Source organism: Cotesia typhae, unplaced genomic scaffold (genome assembly GCF_013202065.1).
Source record: "Cotesia typhae breed Kobodo isofemale line unplaced genomic scaffold, CoteBio_Ctyphae contig_122, whole genome shotgun sequence".
In the NCBI taxonomy this organism is placed as follows: Eukaryota; Metazoa; Arthropoda; class Insecta; order Hymenoptera; family Braconidae; genus Cotesia; species Cotesia typhae.
In genome coordinates, this window is record NW_027423714.1 from 435484 (window position 1) to 461403 (window position 25920).

Consider the following 25920-nt stretch of genomic DNA (forward strand, 5'->3'; position numbering starts at 1 on the left):
TCTTTTATTCCTCTTTATTTTATCGCTCTCCAATTCCACCAAGCACAATCGTCACTCTTAATGCACGCCATCTACCGACATAACGATCTCGTGTAAGAATGTAAAATAGTCATTCTGAATTACCGCTATGTATTTTTTAGATAGATTGTAAAAAATACAATAAATCATTTTTCATAACGCTGAAATCTTTTGCAATTGATCTTTGTTTATCTAACAGTTGTCCATCATCATAGATTTAGTTTTCGAGACTCCTAATCACCATGTGAAAGACTGTAATTATCAAACAACACATGACAAAGTATATGATTCTATTTGAGAGAGTTCTTCCTTCAAGTCCACGGCAGAAAAACTACGTCATGCAACAACAGAGGTCGAATTTATCAAACATTTAGCGTCAAACCTTTCTAAAACATTTTTAAAAATCAGTATCTCCAACAATACTATTAGCATAATAATAAACTCAAACACAATTTCAATAATCGTTTCATTGGATCACGTGGTTTTTCAAAATTTAGTTGACGGATTATTGTGTAAGTAGCTTAACATACGTTCAATAATTTAACGGTAAAGAGTTCCTAATTAACATGCACGTTAAGCTCATACGTAATATGTAATAATTGAACATGAAAGCTTATGTAGGTGATTGTACTGCAGAAGTTAGTTTGATATAATGATGTAAATGCATTCGTGCATATATATATATATATATATATATATATATATATATATATATATATATATATATATAATATATAGCTGTATTAGTCTATCTATTTATTTGCTCATGTGTCGCAGAAAGGATCTGTGAACTAACAGTAATAAATGCAATATTGTAGAATATTGCAGGATAGTGAAATTTTTTCGCTTAAGTGAAATAAGCTTTATATTATTTCTTAAAGTAACATCTGATGATAATATCGGTAGCTGCGAAAGCATCCACATATTTCAATACATACTCACCCTCATCAACTTTTATACTCAACCATAGATTCACATCTCTCTACACTTTTAGCTTTAGTATAATGTCTGTCACTATTATAAGAATTTACAGCACGAGGATAAAAAAATTGAACAATAACATTCCATTCAATCAAGCGAACGGGACGAGTGTATGGGTTGCGTTAAAATAATCTTCATGGTGAATCTACCCGGTACATAAGAGGGTAGGGAAATGACAGATGAACGCGGCAGAAAGGCAAACTATATTGTGGAAAGGTAATTGTATTTGATTTAGTAGCATTTAGGGGTTATCTCTTTGGAGTTTGAGAGAGATAGAGTTATATCAAGCGCAAATATATTCCAGTTCAACGATGCTTCTAGGAGTTTGTCGTCCACTGTACTGCTGCGGTGCACTAACACAGAGATTTGGTCTCGATGTGACGGTACAATCCTACAATCGGCGGAAGGGTGTAAACGGGTGGAACGTAAAAGGGTTCAACAGATCGAGCCTGACTACTGCCCACTACTACCTACACATCTACCCCTACTCATACATGAATGTTACATTCCCTCCCTGGCTCACGGTATGTACCAGTTATCTGATCTAAAACATTCCCTACTGGGATATGTCCACACCCTCATGTATTCCAGTGCTGTTGGGTGATGTGCGGGGTCAGTTTGTGCAACGTGTGTGATTACGTTGGCAATTACTTTCACCGCCTGTATGTGCACCAGGATGGAGTGTATTGTCCCTCGACTATCGACGCTCTCTCATCCCTACTTTTTTTTCAACAAGACCTACTAAACTTCTCCCACACTCGACATTCTGCTGAAAGGAAAAAGGGTTGCAGTTCGGAAGCGTGGGTATGTGATTACCAAATACATCCTCCATTTCTTTACTGATTAATGGCATTGATGATATTTATTCAATTCAATTTAAAACATAAAATTTTCAATAACTGTACTCACTTTTACGTGCAATTTCAATGTGGAAGATCAACAAACTCATTAAATTGAACAACTCCCAGCTACAAAGAAAAAGAACACCAAGTACTTCTGCGATTATCTGTCTTTTGAAAATGCGGGAAAATCCAGCGGTCTAGTGAGGAAACATGTAGTCCATACTTTGAAGTGTCACATGTAATGGTCTTTTGTGAATACATGCTATGTACTATACATACATATGGAGAGAAAGAAAGAGTATTAGCTGGCTTTCGTGTGCAGACGCGTGAGTAATTGGCCAGTGGTGGTAGTGACGCTTGCAAGCCATACGCATGGAACGAAAAGATAACGCAATTTATTTCAGGCATTATTCGTACTTTCTATAGTCCACTTAACGGTGAGCTTCCATCCTATAATTTTTTCCATTTTTTTTTTTTTATTATATTTTCTTTTTATTTTATTTATCTTATACTTTACTCCCGAATGCTTCGTATGCATTCTGTCGCTGGTGATATATAATATTACTATTTTTATTAACTTATGTAACATATTTTACTTCCGTTGTATTTTTATAATTCAATTATAAATCTCCATTGTGGTTTTTTCTATATTCATGCTATTGTATCTTTTTTCATAGCAAAAATTACGTAAAAGTATAAAATTTTTGTTTACGACAATGCTTGCTCTTAAAAGGTTTATCAGTTGAGAAAAATGTGAAGTTATCGCGTTAACCTCAAGTTGGTCATCACAGACAAAGAAAACTACTTCTTTGCGAATACCAACTATTTACCAGGAAGTATAGTTAGTATCATAACTAAGAATTTTTGAAAAAAGTGCGTTTGAGTTCTACTGCGAGTATTAAATAAAATTGTCTCGAACAGATAGATTGGAACTAAAATACTGACATAACTTCTACAAAAAAAATATATATAATATGTAGATTAATGTTAGCGGACATATGTGTCAATATAGATGCAGCATTATTTACTTTTCCGAACTTATAATGTATAAAAAGTAAACTTTCATTTTATATTTCTATACCAATATTCAAACTATTCAATTTACAAGGAAAACTATATTCAAAGATGTACAAAACAATCGTTAAAACTTTATCTTATAAATTTATAAGCACACCGTAGACCTAAAGAAAAAGTAAAAGGTAAATAGAAAAATAAAAGAAAAGAGCCAACGATATTTTTTCTCGCCAGTCTCTAATCTGTACCATCTACTTTGCCTTTGCAGACTGCTCTTAAGACTTTTATCGAGCTTACCATCTCCGTAGATTTGCATGCTTCCCCTTTTTACTTGAGCAGCATAATACGTTTCAATTGACTATTTCCTGAAAGCGCTAAACTTTTTTTCCCGAAGCACAATTGATTTCTTACTGGTTTTATTTTCACAAAAATTTATCACTGTATTTCTGAGGATTTTTAAGCTTCTAGAGAATAATTACCATCGGACTTTGTTTTAAACTGCGATGCATCGATCGTAGTTAACTATTTGATAAAAAACAGAGTACTTAACATGTGAATATAGGACCAGGAGTACAATTGACAAGTTTACTAAGAGATCGGATTTTACGGAAGTGTATTGTCATGTTCGATGAGGATCAGTGACCAATTGGGAGTTTGAAATGTGTTCGTTGAAGAACATTTGCTAGGGGTGGTGAATAGAGGAAAACCATTCAGAGCAAGTGAGATTGTTTTGTACGTAGGAGTTTTTGAAGCAGTTCACCCTTGACTCTGTACTTGGTGAGAGACCGACACCGCACGTGAAACTATACGCGACCATTGGACCTAGTCGGATAAATGGTATCTATCTTCTTGCACACTGGTTTTTTCCCACGGCTATTTTATCCACAGCACGACTCAAAAGTGATACAGAACAGTTACTCGAGGTTATATACTCCACTTCGACGGCTATATGCTACCCTAGAACACCACTGAGTGTTTTTGTTTTCTATTTTCTTCCCTTCAATGTTTTATACTTCTTGTGCTGCTCAATCATACCGAACTATCTTGAACTTTTCTGCTTTAGTTCCACATTTGTGACGCTTCAATGCGATCTAATACTGAATGTCTAAAAGCTTTTGTGGTTCAATGCTTTAAATCGCGCCTTGAATCATCGTCCAATGAGAACTTCAACGTCATCCACGTCTGCTTAGTAACTTCCTTTTTTAAGCCTTCCGAAGGAAGCACTATTGATGTTAATTTTAGATTCTCCAAATTAAGATTTATTATTTTTATAAACGAATAAAAAAAACGTTTGAATGTTATCATCACAACCATTGATATGATCATCATCGGTATCGTATAAATAATGAAGTATCAAATCAATAAAAAATGATCATAACTATAATCACGCTTTATCATCATTTTTACAATGAAAAATGGTGATAACGGTCATCATCATCATGATCATCAGTGATTTTTTAATATCATCATATTATTCGATATTTAACGTTTAAAAATACCCTGTCTGTCAGTTTGTTTGGTGAAGCAGTTATGATCCCAAGATATAAATCCGTTGATGTGTCACGATATACTGTAAGATAAAAAAAAAATGGCGCACCCTCCTATCTACATTTTCCTCCCTATCGTCAGGATGTTTGACGCGCAGATAATTCGTGAAATACATTGTGATTGAATCTCAACGTATCGTATATGTGCTTTCGAGAATAGGCTTATCGAATGAATCGTTATCCAAATATTGTTTTTTTTTATTTATTTTTTGCTGTTCGATAAAAGTCGGAATTAGAGGTGAAGCCTGTGAAAAAAGACGAAAGATAGAGTTACTCTATCACGTGCTTGTATACACTAGAGTTCTCGGTTTGAAATGCGTAGTATTTTTACAATCCGCTCGCTGACTCTATGGCACCGATTGAATAAATTCATTTTTCCCCTCTCGCGATCCCAGATTAAGTTCTACGATATTTTTTATTTCCTTTCTCGCTCTTTCTTTTTCTCTCACTATCACTGTTTCTTCTGAACTTCTCCCATGCACTCTTTTGAAGTTTATATCTCCACACACTCGGCTGGCTTCATTCCAGTTCACGTTGGCATATTGTCCGAAAAGATTATAAGGGCCCAACCAAGGCCGTATCCAATTTCCAGCGTTATTATTATTTTAATCCTTTAATCTTTTAATATGTACCCTTGGTCTTGTCACAGTAAAATGGAAAAATTATTTTTACCAAAAAAAAAATAAATGTGGAGTTGATTTACAATTTTTATTAACAAAGCAAACATAGCCCGAGGTGTATCAGTAATGTATATTGACTTATAATTTTCAATTATAAGTTTCTGTAAGCGAAAAAAGCTTCGCTATTTCCTTTGGAAAATAAAGGATTAGATTAAAAAATGCAAGCCCAAAATATTTTTTTACTGTTGTTGTGCACCCTTACGATTAAAAATTTTTTACGCTACCAATGATTTACTTATTTATATTCTATGACTTACGAGTGACAGACATAATAATTGATAAAGATGTCAAAATATTCTCAAGAATATGTATTTTTTTTTACAGTATACTTATACAATTGTACACTTATTCATAATAATATTGATGAGAATTATAATCATGATTATGGTGATGGAGATGCAGATTTTGAATTTCTGTAAATTCGTAATATGGTGTTGAGAATCATGATGCTAATAATGATCATCACCATATAAATGATCCTATGAGAATTACATATCAATTTCTAAAATAAAAGCTTTGAACTTATACATTAAAGTGTCCCTTAATAAATTTTTTTTAACCGATGAGACTTTGGATATTTTCAGTAAAAATTGTTCGACAAAAACAGGTAACAAGATACCACGAAGATTACGATTCAATCTGCGAAATACTTATCGTTTTATCTTACAAAATTCACTGCTCCCTTTCTCTTTTTTTTATCTTTTTACCATATGCCATTCATCCAAGTGAATTCCAATGTAGCTCCTACTTTCCTCGGAAAATTCCAAACCTTCCTTATCTTTTGTAGACACGTACCAAATTTCAAGAATAAATCGGTAAATAGGTTTTCAATATCTCTCTAACAATCACTCTTAAAAAAAAAAAAAAAATAAATCTTTAAACAAAAGTCAATTCAATTTGAAAACCAAAGAAAATGTCTAATTACATCAAGAACGGTTTAACTAACCATAATTTTATTAATGCTTTCTACCAGTTACGTTATTCAAATTTACATTAATAGAGTTGTTGCCGTCAAAAGACTTCACTTGCAGACATGTTAACCCTAAGGAGTACAATATGGAAGACGAGAGCCAAAGGAAGTTCACAAGTGGCAACGAGATAAAGAGAAGATGAGAAAGACCAAAAGATATTACAAAGAAAAATATGATAAAGAGGGTTGGTTGTGCTCTAAAATGGGGAGTTATACAAGGCGGGGGAGGTGTATACGGTTAGTTTTGTATTATAGACCCCTTTCACTTGGCGTCGGGCCCTTCTGATATCGCATAATATATAGCATTGTTCGCGCTCTCTTAGCACGAAGTGGAATGAGTATATTTATAAGGGGTGACTTTCTTTCATATGTTAAGCAGATCAGTGTCGCGAGCTGGAGGGCTTGCCGCGTTGTAGTACATTGCGCTATGTAAACTCTCTGACTCTATATATGTTCATATTATATGTCGTATAGCTTTTTTCCGTTGGGACTCTCGACGATTTGGTATATACCTGCGGCATTGAACTTTTGCGTAAATGTTTTTTCCCAGTGAATTTCATGCATCGCAGTTTATGAGATACACCAAGGTCTGGTAACCGTGAATTCAAGATTTGTCGGTAAAAAGTGCTATGCTAAGAGACACAAATTGCGCTCCTTGAATCTTAAGCATGAGCTTATTACTTTTTTTTTTTTTTTTAACTTCCCGCTAAGAAAATTTAGAATTTTAAAAAATCGGGAAAAAAATTTTTTTTTAAATGAGGATTTTTTTTAGAATAACTTTTAAACTGCTTTACCGATCGATTCCAAAAACTAATCAGCTCTTAACATCAAAAAACCACGTCGATTGCCGCCAACCGCGTAAAAATTGGTTCATTCATTCAAAAGTTTACTTTTACCAAACTTCTGAGTTTGAAGAGCTCAAAAACGTAATAAGTGCAATTTTCAGCGCTTAAGGATAGAATTAGCGGGAAGTTACAGTGGTGGCCTATAGGGTCAACCGTTTTTCTAATTTTTTTAAGTACAATTATGTACAATAAAAAATAAATTTCAGAACAACATACTAACTTTTTTGTAATTTTAAATAATCTAGTTTTTGAAGTTAACCCAGGAGACTTGTATTTATTTATTTCCGCTTGTCTGTTGCAGAACATGTCCGAGAATTCAGCTGTGGAATGCTCTACTACAGAACGCTTTATCTCGATAGTATAAGAGATACTCTTTACGTGGGAGCTATGTAAGTATTAATGTATATCTCTATTTGTTTGACTATTAAAAGTTTTATTCACTCAGAAGATGCGAAATATTCTACAATCTAGATTAGAGTATAAGTGAAAGTAACAATGACCGTAGTATGTTACGATCATATTGATATTTTAAAATCTCCACTACTTTTAAAAGCATTTTAGCAGTAAAAATTTTATCTCCAGGACTAAATATGATGGAAACCAATAGCTATAACTTTTTTATAACTTTTACAAGTTTTAGTAATTCATAGAATATATTAAATGTATAAATGTTCATCGGTTTTTTTATTGTTTTAGTTTTCTCTCTTCGCGTCATATATTTGAATTTTTATTTTCAACGAAATTTTTTGTTAAAAGTATTTACGACACTGGAGTAGTTCATTTTTTTCGTGAAGTAAATTTTTACTGTATTTTAGTTTCATATATTTGTTTTTCATTTCAATGAACATCGCGTACAACGGATTAATATAAATCTCGAATATATGATTATTGATCTTGAGAAAGAATCATATTGACCTGAAGACCTGGTAGTATCTCACGCCAAGTACACGTTCAAACATGTGTAACATTCTTTATTGAACTCGTGATCGTTCACACGATATTAATAAATGTCAAAGATTTTCTAAGTTTCATTTCCGTATGATTTGTCGTCAATACATTGATGGAAAAATTTTCTGATATTTAATTATTAAGAAGCTCTTATTAATCTTTGATAATTGATTTTTTTTTATTAAATTATCTAATATACATTTATTAATAGTTCATAAATTATTCATTACTCGGCGAAAAGAACATAGAGATTTTTCCTATTTTTCCAATGTTAACATCGGAATTTTTTCTTTATTAACCTGATAGAAATATCCATGTGACATAGGAAAAATTCATTTATCACTCCAATTGATGTAACTTGATTTAACAATTACAAATTTACATAACAATTTTCTCATTCGAGCCATTTCTTTTTGGGAAAAAATAGAAAAAAATTATTTAAACCTATCTTCATCGTTATTTTTTAGATTTTCCAAAAAAACTCCGAATTTCTCGATGATAAACATTTTTAATTTTTTTTTTCTTTTTTTTATATGAAACTTTGACATTTTCTACAAATATCCTGAAAATTTCAAAATGGTGTTTTTTCGATTTCTATTTTTTTCAATTGAAAAAAAAATTTTTTTTCACGTCATAAATGAATTTTTCCCACGCAAAAATAGGGAAAATCCCTATTTTTTTTTCGCCGTGTAGTCAAAAAAAATATTTATCAAAAGTTAAAAAACATTTATTAATATCTAATGAATACATTAATTATTCTGCCTTAAATGAATTTATAAACAGTTGATAAATTTTTCTATTAGTGCATTTCTTACTTCTTCCCTCACATTTAAGTATATAGCGTTCCTTTCATAAACTCAAAAGAAACCCTCATAAGCCCTGGATCTAGTCAGATTTAAATACTTTAATACGTTAATCAAGTAATTTCAAAGATCCTAAAAAAAGACTGTATTTTGTAATTAATTTTCTAAGAAACTCAATGTCTATTCAGTCGATTGATCCGAAATGAGAACTTGTTTTTATGACCAACAAGCTCACCGGATTGGTCCATCAACCATCTAACCCAGCCAAGTCGTTTAAAAGTTATAAAACATTCAGATTGACATTATCTTCAAAATGGCCGAGCTAGCTCTAGCTCCCTCAAAGCCAGAGCTGAAAACTTTAGGTATCCAATATCTGATGAAAAATAGATTTTTGAATATCAAATTAGTGGTAATCACTCGAAATTCAGAATAATTAACAATTTATTCGTAAGGTGTTAAAAGTCCAATAAACTTTCTTGAATATAACGAAATACATTTTACTTAATCGCAAAGTTTTTTAATTTCTTCGGCGAGGAATACGCAGTAAAAGTTACGTCTTCAATGACTATTCATCACTATCAAATTATAGTACAAGTTTAATTAATGAAACTAAGAGATTATATTATATTTTCTCAAAAAAGTAGATTTTATATACAATTAAAAAGAGATCCCTCTTATACCAAAACCATTCTACGAAGTTTTCGCTGTTCTGCAGCAAAAAGTGATGAGAAAAATGGCTTCCACAGCCATTACGAACTCGAGTATGAGGATATTCATGTCTTCCCTGTGGCTCATATCGTCGAACATCCTGTACACGTTTTTTTGACTACACTATCAGTATAATATACTATACTATACTGTACCTTGTAACGACCGGGTCAGACAAACAAAAAGTATTAACCATTAGCTGAATCGAATTCTCTGTACCGTCGTTCGTCAAATTAACCAGCCAAACTTTATCAATAAATCACGTGTCTTTCCGCCATGACTGTTGGCGCTCACACGCTTGTGAATAACAAACTTTTGGGAATTACTTTTTCTTGAGTCTCATCGGTTTTATCCGTACCACTATCGTTAAGTCTTTCTTGTTAGTTTATTCACATTATTCACCATTTGGAGAATATCCCGAAGGAGATTACCAATTGAGAATTCCAATGACAAATTAGTTAAGTCTCATTGAACTTTATCATTATTTGTTACTTGAATTTTTTTCCTCAATATCGTTTTATATCAGATTCATTAAATATCCGTAAGCAAATTTTCTGATGTAATTTTCACCATGTATTAAGTGTTATGATCTGATATCCTGATTAGGGTGTGTCAAAATGTAACTTCCGTGATGGACATCTTAGAATTGAAATTTTGACAGGAGTTGGGTTGGTCATTTCCTGACATATTTTCAGCGTAAAAGGATTTATTTAATTTTCAGAGAATTTTTTACAGAAGCTTTGTTTGGATACTTCCGGCCAAATTTTGAAAATTAAATGGAAATGCCCAAACAAAGCTCCTGTTAAAAAATTCTCTGAAAATCAAATAAATCCTCAGATATACTTCCAATCTATAATTTTTTGACCAAAGGTAGTATTGGAAACCTCTGATGAAGGAAATAAAATTTCTGATTCTTTTTTTTACAAGTGAATTAAGTTCTTAAGCATAAATAATTTTGTTTTATTTTTCTCGAAAAATTTTCTGACGTTAGCTTTTAGATTAATTAAATACTAAACCAATTTTTGTAACAAATGGAATTTGAAATGTTAATTTTTGGAACAAATTAATCAACAATTGTAATAAATTATCTTTTTGTATCCATAAATAGCTTACGTGTATCCATATCAGAACATTTTTCTATGGGTTTATCCAGTAAAGTCGAAGGGGATTTGAGAAAAATATTGTTTTCAACCAAAATTTCGTAGTAAACATGTACGACATTGAAAGCGAATCATATGAATAATTCGAGGACCCTGATCTTTCATCGTCTTCTTTCAGGGTGTATGTTCTCTACTAGATATTATTGAAGCCCAGGGGATACAATGGAAGGGGGTATCGCTACTGGGGTTGAGAATTGAAAAAGTACAAATCGGTGGCTAGTGTTATACAGGGGTTTTATTAGTATTTATACCAGACTCTTAGAAAGTGTAGTTTATTGAAATTTTCTTTCTCTGTCGTTAGATCATTACTTGAGGATGGAGTATTATTTCTTGATTCAACCCAGCCCCCCTTTGTATGTAACCGTCCATTTGGGTGATCGCGTTCCCCGTCATCTCGGCTTTGTGCTTAGGTTCTCCCTTCTTAATTCGGTAAATGCCAACAAAATGCTACATAGTGTTAATAATAGACCAGAGGAAAAGGGTATGGGGCGAAGAAAATTTGATGACGTGGTAGATACTCGAGACCAGTCGAAGCCAGACAAAAGAAAACGAGAAAAGTAGTGAAACAACCTCCTGTGCACTCTCATTTCTACCTATCTCTTCAGCCTCATCGAAGAGCCGAACTCCGATTACGCTTTCCTCGGCGGATAGTCCAGGTCGATTAAAAGTTTCGAAAAGGCGCATTAGTTCCCTTCAGGCAGGGAGTTACCAAGAAGTTTCTTACAAAGAAAAGTTTAAAAAGAGTAAAATTAAATGAAGGTCAGTTTAATCGTGATCAGAATCTTACTGGGTTGGTAATTTTAATTATAAATAGAAACTAATTTTATCAGTTTAGTTGTAATTCAATAGATTCTAAATAACGCACTAATTTACAAATTTATCAACTAGCAGTAAATTTATTTATTTGAAAATAATTTATTCATTTATTGAATACTAATGAATTTTTAATAAATATTTTTAGAATGAAAAATAAATTTAAAAACATTTAATAACATTTTTTTTTTTACGGGACAATTTGAGTAAAAATATTTCGTAAATAAATAATCAATTTTTACGGCTCAAAAAAAAGTCTGTAATTCACAACAAATTCATTTAATTTTTTAATTAGAGGATTATTAATCGACCTAATAAAATTATATTATCTGTTAAAGTTATAGAGTTGCAAAAAGTGTTGAAGTAGAATTTCTATTCTCATCTTTTATTTAAAAATCGAAGCAAATGTTCAATAACAGTTAAAAAACATTCATTAACGTTTAATAAATCACATTTTACAGATGATTCACTAATTATTAATGAATATTTATTATCATTAAATAATAAAAATATCAAATTTTCTGTTTTACATCGTTATTTTAAATTTCGTATCAAATGTTCAATAATAACTTTTGGAAAATAATGACTAATTAAACATTATTATTGGTTATTATGCATGAATCATTGAAATATTAAACTCGTAATATCACAAAGGAGTGCAGAAAGATACATTCTGATAAAATATGATATTTTTCAGAGCAAATAACTCTGATTAAAATATTAAATGATAATTATTATAAATACACAAATTAAAATTTTTTCAATACTTTTTTAACCGTTTTTAATCGTTTTAAATACTTTATTCTAATCAGGGAAGTAATATTCTAAGTATTATTATAGACACTACATTAATTAATTTAACATCGAAAATTTTATTTTTACAAAACGATTTTGAAATAATAATATTATAACATTCACATTTTACAAACAAAAAAAAACCCATAAAGTATTGATTTGAAATTTTTTAGAATTCCGATTCAAATAAAAAATTCAGCTTGATTGTTAGGAATTATCTTTTTATAACCTAGAAAATTGAAAATGTTCCAAATTATAAAGAAAATTATTTAATTCTCAAAATTTTTGTAAATAATTATAACATTTTTTATTTTTTCAATCAGTGCTCGATTTTAGAAATTAATTTAAAAGAAAAATCCAAGCTTATAATTTTCTTTTTTATTTAAAAATTGATCTCAAAATTGTTGCAACGAATAAAAGTACTGATAGTATTATATAAAATGATCAACATCCTTTTAATAAACCCTTTCTGGTTATGCTCATACTGCAGACAAAGGTAAAGGTTTCAGTTGTCATATAATGATTTAAATGTTGGGAGACTAGCGTCAATTGAAACAGTCACTATTAAAAACGAGAAAATATTACCTTTGATGTTTCGGTTGATTGACGAATCTCCCTCTAATTACAATAGTTGAATCATTTTTTTTGAATTCCGAAAATTGTTTTTTATTTAAAAAGTCACACTAATTTAAAAAGACATCTATTAAAACATATTCATTTCTTCAGCTTGCGATGTTACAATTTCCCAATAATATAAAAATATAAAAAGAGCTTTGGTAAGGACAAAGAAAAAAAGTTTCTTTGAATTTCACAAGTTTGAAGATAAAACTTTGGTAGAAACACCAAAAAAGCTATAAAAAGCAACAGGATTGGAATAATGATAAATTACATTTTCCTTTGGCCAAAGAGATGAGCATTTTAGTTTTAGCGTTTGCTGTTTCTGGCGAGGTTCCACGTGGGAGTTTAGTTTCTCCACAGTATCTATTACCCTCCGGCTATCAAATTCCGATAAGACCATCGATGGTACAGTAGTGTGGTCCGAACTGAACGGACGTTTCTTCCAATGATTTCAAACGTTTATGGTTATCTCGCTTTTTTATTTCAGATAAATCAACCTTTTTTCATTGCTCAAATTCACTTACTCTTATATATTTTCAATTTTGCGGAGGCTAAATGTAAATAATTGTCCCGCAGAACTGCTTGACTGAAGAAGAGCTAAGTAATTTTGCGATCGGAAGAAGCAGGACAGACGATTTCTTTCTCGTTGTGTTTACTTTTACCATCACTTATTCGAATCTCATTGATGAGGCTCCATGGTGTACACCAACCACACCGTTAAATCAATATTCTAGGATAGTGTGCTGCTGGGGACCCTATATTCTGTTCTTCTCGTTAATTAGAAATGTGATGCTTTTGATAATGAGTATTCGAGACTGCGTCCTGCCCGCGGCTGTTCGCTAACGATTAACAATACGCTAATTGAAGTATTCTCTCCACCATATCCCTTCCTCAATTATCGATGAAATTATTTGAATTTCATAAAGCCCCTTTTCTATTTTTCCTGGAATTTTTTTTAGACCTAATCACACTGAGAAATAATTATTCTCTCCAATATTTCACTCTCTTTTTGATTTATTCAAATTTTTGAGTTATTTAAATTAACTCGTGAATTGAAAAATAAAACTTGAACATTAAGAAAAAAAAATTGTTGTGTTACTTTATATATAAAATTCTTGAAAACAAACAAAATTTCTTTTTATTGGGAAAGAATGGCGATTTTTTTTTTTACGTACAAAAAAATGTAGAATTTTGCAAACCAAAAAACGAGTTTTATTTATTTATTCAAATGAGTTTTGGAAAAATGAGATGATAAAAGCAAATAAAATTCAACTGCGACACTGTAAAAGCATCTTAGTAAGGTGAAAAATCATTCCTCGACATTTTTGTCTAGTGAGTTGATGCAAATTTCATGGAAAGATGAGCTGCAGCAGTGACTATTTTTCTCTAGAATCTCACACATCTGTCATTTTTCTTGCGACTTACTGGATTTATTTTAGTTTTTGGAGACGTTTCGTGGTAACGACAAATTGACGAAAATACCCAGCTTGATAATTGTCAACGTAACTTAAAATCGCGATTAAAATTAACATTTTCAATTAATTGATTCATTTAACTCAAACTTTAGAATTTCACATGTTTAATAAAATACAACTGACACAAATAAAACTTCATATTGAACAATATCAACTAGAATTGAAAATTTGTCCTAGATTTATAAAAGAAAAATTTTACTTTTCTTAAAAAATAATTGCGACTGGTGATCATAAAAAAAATTAGAGTGTAAATAAAATAGAAAAGAAATAAAATGTGTCGGGTGTGATGTTGGTGTGTATTATTTTTTCTTATTTTCTAACAATCTCCATATTTTTCTACGGCAACATAATTATTTCGACAACTGCCTGGAGCGCATTATGAATTCTTTAAAAAAGTTCTACATTGAATTTATTTTCAATTGAAATTTTAGTGTGCGGTGTCTATGTTCGACTTTCTTCTATACAAGTAAAGTGGTTGAAGCTTTTTCGGTGCGAAAAAAGTAATTCACTTGAAAATATTTCTGAAATCGAAAAAGTACCACGTGTTCAACGGTGAAATATAAGAACTTGTAATTCATGACTAAGAACGTGGTGATAAATTATACATAACCCCAAGGTTTTTTCGTGATAAACTTTTTTTCCTTATTTTTTTTACCCAAGTAATTATTTATAATTCCAGAAGCAGAGTTGGTCGGGTAGTACAGCAAAGAAGTATAGGATTGAGGAATTCTTGTGAGCGATTCCGACACCTAACGTTATTTCTTTCTCTCGTTTTACCTTCCCCTATTTTGCCTCTCAATCTTTACCTTCTACCCAAATTGAAATCGATGCTCCACCCCGCGGCTGATTCGACCAACTTTTTGTCCGTAAAATTGGTTCCGTGCTTTGGTTCTCGCGTTCTTACTGCTTACTTTCCTTTTTTTTTTCTTTTTCCATTTTATTTGATTTTATTTTTACTTTCATCCTTTATCGGTTTTCTCTGTTGGCTCGTTCGTTCAAATACTCCTAGCACGTACACCGTAAAAGTTTCCTCGAGTTGAAAAGTATAGTGAAAAGTTTTGGTGAATTCGAAGAGTCGGATTTGTTTTTCTAACGGCTAGGTATTTACTTTTTCACAGCGTCGTACTGTCGATGAATAGAGTAATGCTAGTACTGTGGTCGTTCCGTAGATTCTATAGGTGGCAGTACTGCCTCTTTCTACGCGTCATTTTAACCGATTCTTTTTCTTCCTCTTTCGCATCTCACATCTCACTGGGTTTTTATTGAAAGTCGATGACGAATGGCTATTGGAATAAAGTTATACGCCGTTAAAGTTAATGTACCGTAACACTTTCTAATCAAAACTGGGTAAATTATATTTATATATACATATATAAAGATAAATTTTGTTTCTGTAATTGTATATTCGGTGGATTTAACTTTTTGGCTCAGTGAACGATGCGTGCTTTCAAATAAATTATTATTTCTTTGCTAAATAATCAGAAATCGTATATTCTCTTTAGAATCTTTAAGCTAAAATTTCTATTCATAATTTTGCTTATCTTCAAACATGTTAAATATTTACAATAAAAATTATAAAAAAAAACTCAGTAATATTCCAAATGTATATTGTTGCAATAAGGGACATTTATATTTCATCTATGAAAGTATTGACATTTCGTCAAAATACCAGAACAAATAGGTCATTTACCAAAATGTTTATTTTTGAAACATCAATGTCTATAATCAATATCAATTAAATGTAATGGACGTTGTTTAAATTTATCACTGTATTTGTTTCTGTCTAACCTATAGTCCCTTAACGGACTTTATTGTTTGGGACCCGATAAAAGGTTAATTGGATTATTATATTGCCATTAAAATCCATGAAAACAACTCAATAATTTAAAATCACAACTGTATGCTAAACAGATTGTAAATATCTGAACAATATTCACAATAAAAATTAGTTACACTAGCTACCCATGAAATAATTCTCTCATATGTTTGTATATATAGTTATATCATGATCATTTTTCATATTTTCGAGATCTTGTTTACTGAATTTTTGCATTAAAAGTCTAACAAGAATTTTTCACATCCGGTAATGTTTGAATTTTTTCAAGCAAGTTGGATATATAATTAGTACCAATTACCAATAAATAAACATGGAACACAATTAAAGTACATTTTTCCTTTACACCCAAGTAAATAATTGTATAATACGGGCCAAAATTGTACTAACGCATTAGAGTTAGAAAAAATGGCAGCCAGATGTTATAAATTACTTCTAATACGTAGTTGTGCTTGCAAATTGGATTTATAAAGATTCAACGCTACGCAACTCACACTGAGATGCAATATTGGGCTTAACTATAATCTGATTACTAAAAAAACCAAGACGCAGTAAGCAATGATTTGTAAAACTCCTGTGGTACAAAAATAATCTGCAATTAGGGTTTTAAATACCCTCTATGATTTAGAATTTGAAATATCCATAATCATGCATCATTTAAAAAGTAATTTTATCCAATTATTGAAAAGTAGATCAGATGTAGCATCTGGAGATATTTTATTTACACAAGAAAAGTACTGGAAGCATGCTGCAGCAAGTGAATTTCGATTATCTATCACTTTATTCTTCTTGCGTATTCAGTACTTTAACAGTTACCCAGAGGCTAGTTTTTAAGCTTATAGAACTTCTACAACTTTAACATTTATCGTTGATTACCGTAAGCAATCGGTTTAGAGCGAACCAGAAGTCATACAAAACTGAGATGAAATAAAACAAAATATATGGTAGATAAAAATACAGTGAATGATCTGAGCCATAAAATGGAATATCAACCTCTTATCCACTTGCTATTCCAGTTCTATATCATCTAATCCAGTGCTCGAGCTTTAATAAAATTTCTCACCATGTTCTTATATTTTTCTGCTTCTAGGGATAAAGTCTTCAAGCTCAATCTAAGCAACATCAGCCACTCCAACTGTGAAGTAAGTATCGCATGTAGTAACATCAAACATAAGATAACTATTTTTTTACGGCTTTATGCTTTTACGTTTTCGTCCTATCTATATCTTCAGCTTTTTAGTGATAAAACCACATAGAAAATGAGCCGATATCTATCACCAGATCTTGAGGACATAATGCCACACTTAAGTTTATTCGGGTGACATTGAGTGAGTGTGTTACGTGTTAAAAATAGCCAATTATTGTTTTTGTTGACGCTTTACCTCAAATAACAAAACATTCTACCCTACTCCGGCATAATTTGATGATACTAGAGCAGAAATCTCGGAAAATCTAAAAACAGTAAAGTGAGCCACGATTGTCGTTGTCATGCATTGACAAGATCCGTGATCGCAAATCCGGGAACAAATGAGCGAAAAGAGCTTTCTCTATAAAACTGTCAATCATCTGAGAACGCCCTTCGATGCCTTGACAGCTGACACGTCTGTGCCGCTAAGCGATCTATTGTTGACACGCTCACCACCCTTTTCTACCGAATCTACAACCCGCTGCCAATCATTGAAAAAGACACTCAACTGTTATGATTTTCGTCCAACACAAATCTAGCTGTCCCTAAATATTATATTTTATCTTACCAATGAATTACTTTCGGTCACATATTATATATTTTGACGGTAATGTGAATAATAGAAACCGAAAAATTATCAGATTCATTTGTCTCTTTATGCTCGGCATAAATAATAATTTTCATTTTCTTATTACCTACATAAGTTCTTGTTATTTTTTATTACCTTTCCACTTCTATGTTTGTCCACTAGGACTTTCGATCGAAGAGATTGAATCAAAATTGCTTTAGTTCCGGGGTAGAGACGAGAGGGTGTCTCTAGCTTGGGTGACCATTCCACCAACCTGCTCGGTCACCGCAGACGTAAAATTGCTTTTTAACTCTTTTAAAACTTTGTGTTACTCAGTTCTTTAAAATACTTACCCATGAAGGCACTGGCCTCGGAATAAATTTATTAATACAATGATGTTGATCAATCCAAAGTAGCGAATTTTATTTTTTTTTCTTCGTTTTATTTTTTATAAGAAATAAACATCATCCTTCGATTTTTTTTAAATTTTTGAATAAAAAAAAATATTTCTTTCAAGATATATTTAGATTAAAGGTCATAGTTCTTCACACTAGCGATTGTACAAATTGATGGGGTAGAAAAAAGATCTAATATATCTGCAATATGCAATACTAACAGATGCGCTTATGTACAGCACCTGTGAAGGGTGTACAAAAATAGGCATAAAAAAGTCATAATTTTCTAAGGGTCTCTTCAAGCTAATAATACACATAGATGTACATGTTGTGCTCAAGTTTACAATAAAAAGTATCGACCCACTGCAAATTGGTAGGACGATTTTCTTTATTATCTATAATAAAGAGAAAAATTTAGTAGTATTATGCTCAAATTGCCGTCAGCACCTTTCGAACTTGAATTTTAAAAATATCATTTTTGATTTCGATGTGGGCGGTGTACATTTATTGTATCTACGATGATATGTATTTTGTATATATTGAGGGTTACAAACATCGAAATGGACTGTGTGGCACGCGATCCAAATTTCCTGAGGCTATTCCAAGGGATGAACGGAAAAATTGACTCTGCGGGCACTCACTCAGTAGACAAGGGATAGTAACGATTTGAAAAAGCAATTATTCGAGCGCGACGACGCATTTCGGATTTCGCAGACATGAACATCGGCACCCCTCTTTGTTTTTTTTGCGACAGGAAAATAGAGATTCGACAGATGCGTGAACTATATTATACAATATAATGTTACTAACAGTTCATTGGTTACAGAATAATAATAGTAATAATTTGAATTTCTCTAGAAAACATACACGAAAAATATTTAATGTTAATAATTATTATCGTTCTACTGTAATAGTTACTATTTTAGAATGTTACCGACTAAAGTTTTATTATAGCAATTATTTTAATTACAACTGACAATATTTACGATCACGATAATAACAGTTACCATCACGATAGCGATAATTATCATTACGATAGTATTAGTTAGCTTCTTGTGTTTTTTTAAAAATTCTAATTTGAATTTAAATTGTGTATTATTTTTTTAAATATTTCAATTTTTTTCATCTCAAACTCATTTTTTTATTTGTTTACTTCTTAGGTTATCGAAGACTAGAGTTGACAATTTATGAAAGCCATTTGTGAATAATTACTAAATCAAAAAAGAATTTTGAAAATAAAAATTTTTACAAACTGACAACTTCAGTCATTAAAGTAATTTACGAATTTAACAAATCATAAAATGAGTTTAAAATGAGAAAAATTAAAATATTTGAAAAAAAAATGATTGAAAACAAAATTAGGTTCTTTTAATATATGGGTCATTCCACGTCAAATCGACCAATAGTTGGACTCGATCCCTTTCGATTTGGACAAATTTTGGTCAGAAGTTTTTTTTTATCCTATAACGAAATTCTGCCAAAGGAAAAAAATTAAAAAAATTTGAGCCAAAAATTTATTGTCAACGATCAATTTTGACAATTTTCAAAAATTCAAAATTTCACAAATTGGAGATTTTTCAAATTTTTTTTTTTGGAAACTTTTTTTTATAGCCTTAAATATCCCTTTTGAAACTTACCCTAAGCGATTTTTTTAATTGCAATAGTTTTCGAGATTTTTAAAACATAAATTCAAAAAATATGAAAAATTGTGAAATTTTGGATTTTGCATAACTTTTGAAAAAAATTTTTTTAATTTTTTTCCTTTGGCAGAACCTCGTTGTAGGATAAAAGAAAACTTCTGACAAAAATTTGGCCAAATCGAAAGGAGACGAGTCTAACTATTGATCGATTTGACGTGGAATGACTCACATGAGATGGTAATTATCACCATCGTAATGATTACTATTACCATTATGATGTCGAATATTATAAGCAGCTATTATTACAGTTACAATATAATTTTAGATAATTACATTTCAAAATAGCGGCTATTGTATAAGTGCGATAACAATTATTTATATTGAATTTTCGTCGTGTACTTTAGATATTTCTGGATCTACAATCTTGAAATCAAAGTCATAAAATATATGAGAGCTATCTTGAGTGAGTAAAATAAAAAATATTCGTGATTTTCATAACCGTAGCTCAATAAAATTATGATTACTATTATTCCTATAAATTATAATACATTATTAATTAAGTATGCCAAGAGACTCATAAAGCATATCATAACTTCTGGTGACAGGATCATTTTTCTTTTCATTAACTTCTGGTGATTAATCACGCATCCCTATTTGAATATCGTTATTCTCATTTTAATGGATGGACAAATAATGTCAGAGCGTCGATCAAAAACACTCATAACACCGTTGGTTGGGTCGGAAAAGACGCCCACTATCATAAATCAAAAGACATGAAAACTTTTTCTTTGAATCACATTAACTTCAGTTATACTATATGTATACTATTTAACTATTTTCACCCCAGAACATTATCTATATACGTGTTTCTCGATATTCTTTTATTACCCTCTTGTGACATAAGCTCATAAATGAAATCGAGAGAATAAAAAGAGAAACAAAAAGACATACCCGAGTATAGGTCGTTTTTATGTTATGATTTTTCAGATCATCTCAGCTCTTAAATCTGATTATTATTTTCATTTTATAAACGATCATTATAACAGCCTTCTTCAACTCCCCTTTTAGTTTCAATCGGTGATATTTGTATGATATTATTATGTCTACCATTGATACATGTGAAGATAATGAAGATGAATCATAACAATAATTGGAACGTAGATATGATATTGAATTAAATCAGTTTGTTTTACTGCAAAATAAATAAACAAAAATAAGCAATGAATATGTAATTCAATATATTTAACTGATTGTAACCTGATAGGAATTTTTTTTTTTTTATACTTAATATACTTAATTACCTGTTGATCAATAATTTTATAAACAGTTAACGAATTGTTTATTAAATGTAATTTATTTATATTTAATAAATCGCGATTTATTTCCGTGTAAAAAAATTATGAAAAATCTTCAAAAATTCACGTTTTTAAACAAATTTGAATTCCAAAAGAATTCCCGATGAAATTGTGAGTGATAATCTTAGTAAAAACTGCAGTAAAAATTGGAAAAATCACCGGAGGAATTCCTCAACTTTTTTACACGGGATTTATAAAACATAATTGTATATCTTAAGCGCGAATTTAAAGGTACATTCTATATTGTCGTCTAAAAATCAAGATCTCATTGTTTTTTCACATCAAACAGTACCTGACAGCCATAGTGTACATACAAGGGTACAAAAAGCACACTTCTGAGAAAAAAAAACAGTCGCTGAAGTAATTAAAAATTTTTTTAAAATAAATTATTAACTATTTTTACATAAAAAAGATGATTTTAATGGCTCATGGTGTAGATTTCTCATCTTTATGGAGAGCTGAACATGACAAATTTTGAAAAAACCAATTTTTTAATTAAATTTATTTTGTAACCTCCTCATCTGTCTTTACATTTCGAAACCATTCACATTTCGATTAATCAAACTTTTTTTTCAACTATTAATAAACACTCTTTCTGCCGAAAAAAATATTGATGAGAGCTAAAAAACAATTATTTATAAATTGTATTTAAATTAATAAATTTATCAACAGTTTGTGAACTATTTAATCAATATGAATGTGTATTAATCAATAAATTTAATCGTACCTTGATTTTGCATGCATTCATTATATTGATACTATTTAATGTAAAATTTTGTTTAAAACGTCAGAGAAATAAAATAATACGAGATGCCAGACGGACTGAAGTGAAGCATCATTGATGGCGGAGGGTCCGATCAAATTTCGAAATTTGCATAAATACATATTGTCAAAGTAGAGAACGGTTGTCTATAGACAGTTCGAAGAGTATATGGGGACATTTGCACAATTGTTTTGCTTACAGAAAATTAAATAATACATACACTCATGCGAGAAGTTGTAATGCGTTGTTATATTTTGTTGAGTACAAAGGAACCAGAGAAGAATTGAATAGAAGGATCGATTCGATAACTCGGTTGTTGAATGTTACACTCCCCAACATTTTATGAGTCTTAAACCAGCGCCCCTTCACACTCCCAGCAATATTATATGCTAATGTCGACTTGGTAACAATCTTGCCAAAAAGGGAAAAGGGGGACAATAACGTAAGAGAGTCCCGGCGAAATTTTCGAGCCCTTAAATAACTACCGGTACACGCACGAAGCGGCTAGCATACTGACTATAAATTCTTCAAATTGAATATTTCAGGCGAGTAAATAGTCGTAGTTGTTGAAAAATTTATTGCGCTTGTAAAGAAATTCAGTAACTTGGTAGTAATTTTTATTCGCAGCTTATGCGAACAAAGAATGAATCGATATGAATTTGAATGGTTAAAAAAAATTCTGTATTTTTTTTAAGAACATTCATCATATTCTTCTAGACTAAGTTCTTCTTAAAATGTGATTTTTTAATATCAACATTCAGAGGTGACAATTCGCTAATTTCTATTTTACGTTTCAAAAACATCAAAAAAATTTTCTATGAATTTTAGAATCTTGTAACTCGAAAACAAACCACTGTGAAAAATGATTGAGACAAGTTTTCGTAAAGAATTGAAGGCTTTATAAAAAAAGATCTGAATAAATATTTGCCACAGTCGGTCTAATTCGGAGATATCAAGCTATATAAGCACATGAAAGCATAACTGACCTTACATAGACATATAAGTCAAATCAAAAAATTTTTTACGGGTTGCTTGAATCAAGACAATCAAATTTTTTTACAATAGGGTGAAAGTACCGTTTCTGGCCACCTTAGCACCGTTTTTGGAAAATTAACATTTGAATTAATTTATAAAAAATTATAATATTATAACCATATTTTTGTTAAGTTTTAAAAAAATTTATATTAAAACAAATCGAGTTTGTAATGGTTTATTACCATAAATTCATTTATATCGTTTATTTGAACAATAAATGGTCACAAACAGTACTTTTACCCTAATTGAAATATTTCGATTAAAATATCTCATTAAACCTGTCGAATAACCCTGAACCTTTTCTTACATCTCAAAAATAAATATGGGTATAAAAAAATTTAATTTTGACTCCCAATAACAGAACATAAGATCACACATATCTGAATGAAATAAGCAATTTAAAAATATATGCTTTCCATTGATAGTTGACAGGTGAATAAAGTATAAACCATAGAACTGGAAAAAGTAATGGGAAAAACGGAAGTCGCTATTAGATACACAGACATACGCCTACATAGCCATCTCCATGTACATGAATGCTACACATTTATAGCATCGAAATAAGCCGGTATCGATAAACTATATTGAAGCCAATAAAACAAAAATTTACGGCACAAGAAATTTATTTCCTTTTGGATCTCAAGACGAAAGGCCATGGAGTATTTGTATATGTATGTATGTAGCTGGCTATGCAGGATTCATTTTTTGCCACAAGGAATATTACCTATCTACCCTGGAGCGTAGTAAAGTATTAAAAGTACTCGTAAGATTTACACGGTTGTGAAATCATGGATGATATACATACATATCTGTATCTCAGTAAATGTATAGATCCGACCACGTTTCAAGTTAGCTGAAACGAGAGTGTATATTCGTTACTTGATACTCCTGACGTATATAATACGTTACTTACACTGGTACACGTATATTGAGATCGATTTGACATGTTTATGCATCCTCCATATATCTTTAAAATATTTGACCTTATGACTGCTACTGCATAAATTCTTATTTTGTTAGCGTACATGGCGAATATTTTTGACGTTTTCAATAAAATATAGTTCTTAATATGTTTGTGCGTACACTCCGCACCACACTCTACTCTATGTGAATAAATTATTTAAATTTTGATACGTATTAGATATTATTAGCATCTTTATCTTTATCTTCGCATATTTTTCCAAAATTTAACGACTTTTTTCGTGACATTCTAAGATAAATAAAGTAGAAGCTAGTTGTAGGAGGAAGAAGACAAGTGCAGGCTTTAAGATGAAATTTATTACCACAATGAATTTGTAATAAACCTCTTGGAAAAATGGTAGTTTGATGAGTTTTTTGAGACACGCTTTCCACAAAACTGACGTCCATATGTGGAGAAAAATACAGATACTTTGAGCACTTCTTCTTCAGATATAAACTACTAGTCATTTTCTGTGTATATATGTGTAGACAAACTCTTTGGAATGTATGTACATAACAGCTCTTCTATACTTTAACTCTACTCACGCGCTGGTTTCAACGGTTTCCGGAAGTTTTTCAACCAGCAAGTATCTTCTGATGTTAAACGAGAAATGTTAGGTATTTCGGCCAGTTTTAAAAAAATGAAATTTATCAGTCTTGCAAAAATTTTTTGTTTAGTCTAAAATTATTTCGACCATATCAATTATTTAAATAAAAAAAAAAAAAAAAAAAAAAAAAAAGTAAATAACAATTACCCAAATTAATTTTTACAATTTTCCAAGACGAGAAGCCTTTAAATCTTGAAAGTTCTCTTCTCGAACAACGTTTGAAGAAGTTTAATTCTCTTTAATGATATACTCGAATGAATTAAAATTTAATACAGTAATTAAAGCAGCTTCGCTTGACGTCGAAAAAAACTAAAAGTTAACTTGGGCTTTGAAATTTTCAACAGTTAATTTCGCCATTTAATTTTCCAACTTCAACTCAACTCGACTGTCGGGCGAAAAATTTAACGTTATTTATATTTCCCCATTATTATTTATTTTTCATAATTAAATCAATTATTTTAAATTATCAATTATAAAATGTTCATGAAAACATAATTGGAAGCAGAACAACAAATGCGAAGACGTTTATAAAAAATAAAATAAAAATCTACATTCAACAAGCAAACTTTTTTAACAGTAGCGCGTTTCAACACAGTAATACACAAATAACCTTAATAAATCAAAGTGTATTTACAAAAATGAATGCACCGAAAGTCTTGGCAACAAGTACAGATAAATTAACGTCCTCAGTTCTTTATTTTAAAAAAATCGAGCGTCCGATGCAATTTCTTTCCCATGCATTTTCTTTCCCATGAGCATTCACGATTCCTAATCAATGGCTACATTTTATTTTTCATTTTTGTTCGTTCGTTAACGCCGAAAAAGCGAGTCACTCTTGAGCTTTTATTTCTGGCGCAATTAAATATAGTCTAGTCGTAGTAACTCTGTAAATTCGTCGAAAACTCCGAGTAAACCAAAGAAGCTCTTATATTATTTTTTCTGTGCTCTCCAGAGCAAACGAGCTGTCTTTTGGCGCAGTACAGAGTACAACCCTTTTTACAAGTAGCATAAACTTTCTTTGTGGCTAGATTGTGTCTCTCAAAGTTTCTTTTTGTTTTAATTATCATTCCTGCTTCCGCATTATATTATATCCCCAAAAAACAGAGAATATTAATAACCTCTCGCGTTGTTATTTACTTTTGTGATACTCCGTGTAATTGTAGGGCTATTAACTCGTGCAAATGATGAGAACAGTAAACGCAAGAATTTAAACTGTTAAACGAAAGTGTCTTTGCTAATTGAAAACTGAAACTGTCCTATTACTTCCACTCGACTCTGCAGTACTTTGTATCGGTCTTTTATTTTATTTTTGTTTTTTTTTCTTTTCTTGTTAAAAACTCCGCATAGGTACATAATACC

The 25920-nt window shown here is 30.9% G+C and overlaps 1 protein-coding gene across 2 annotated transcripts in view; it reads left to right on the forward strand.

The window, feature by feature from the left end:
• The window catches only part of Sema2a (Semaphorin 2a), a 122601-nt gene that overhangs the window by 72661 nt on the left and 24020 nt on the right, over positions 1–25920 (forward strand). For both annotated transcript variants that reach the window (XM_074251437.1, XM_074251430.1), the window contains exons 3-4: positions 7199–7286; positions 17142–17193. In XM_074251437.1, the coding sequence (XP_074107538.1) occupies positions 7199–7286; positions 17142–17193 (140 nt within the window). The remainder of the gene's footprint in view (positions 1–7198; positions 7287–17141; positions 17194–25920) is intronic.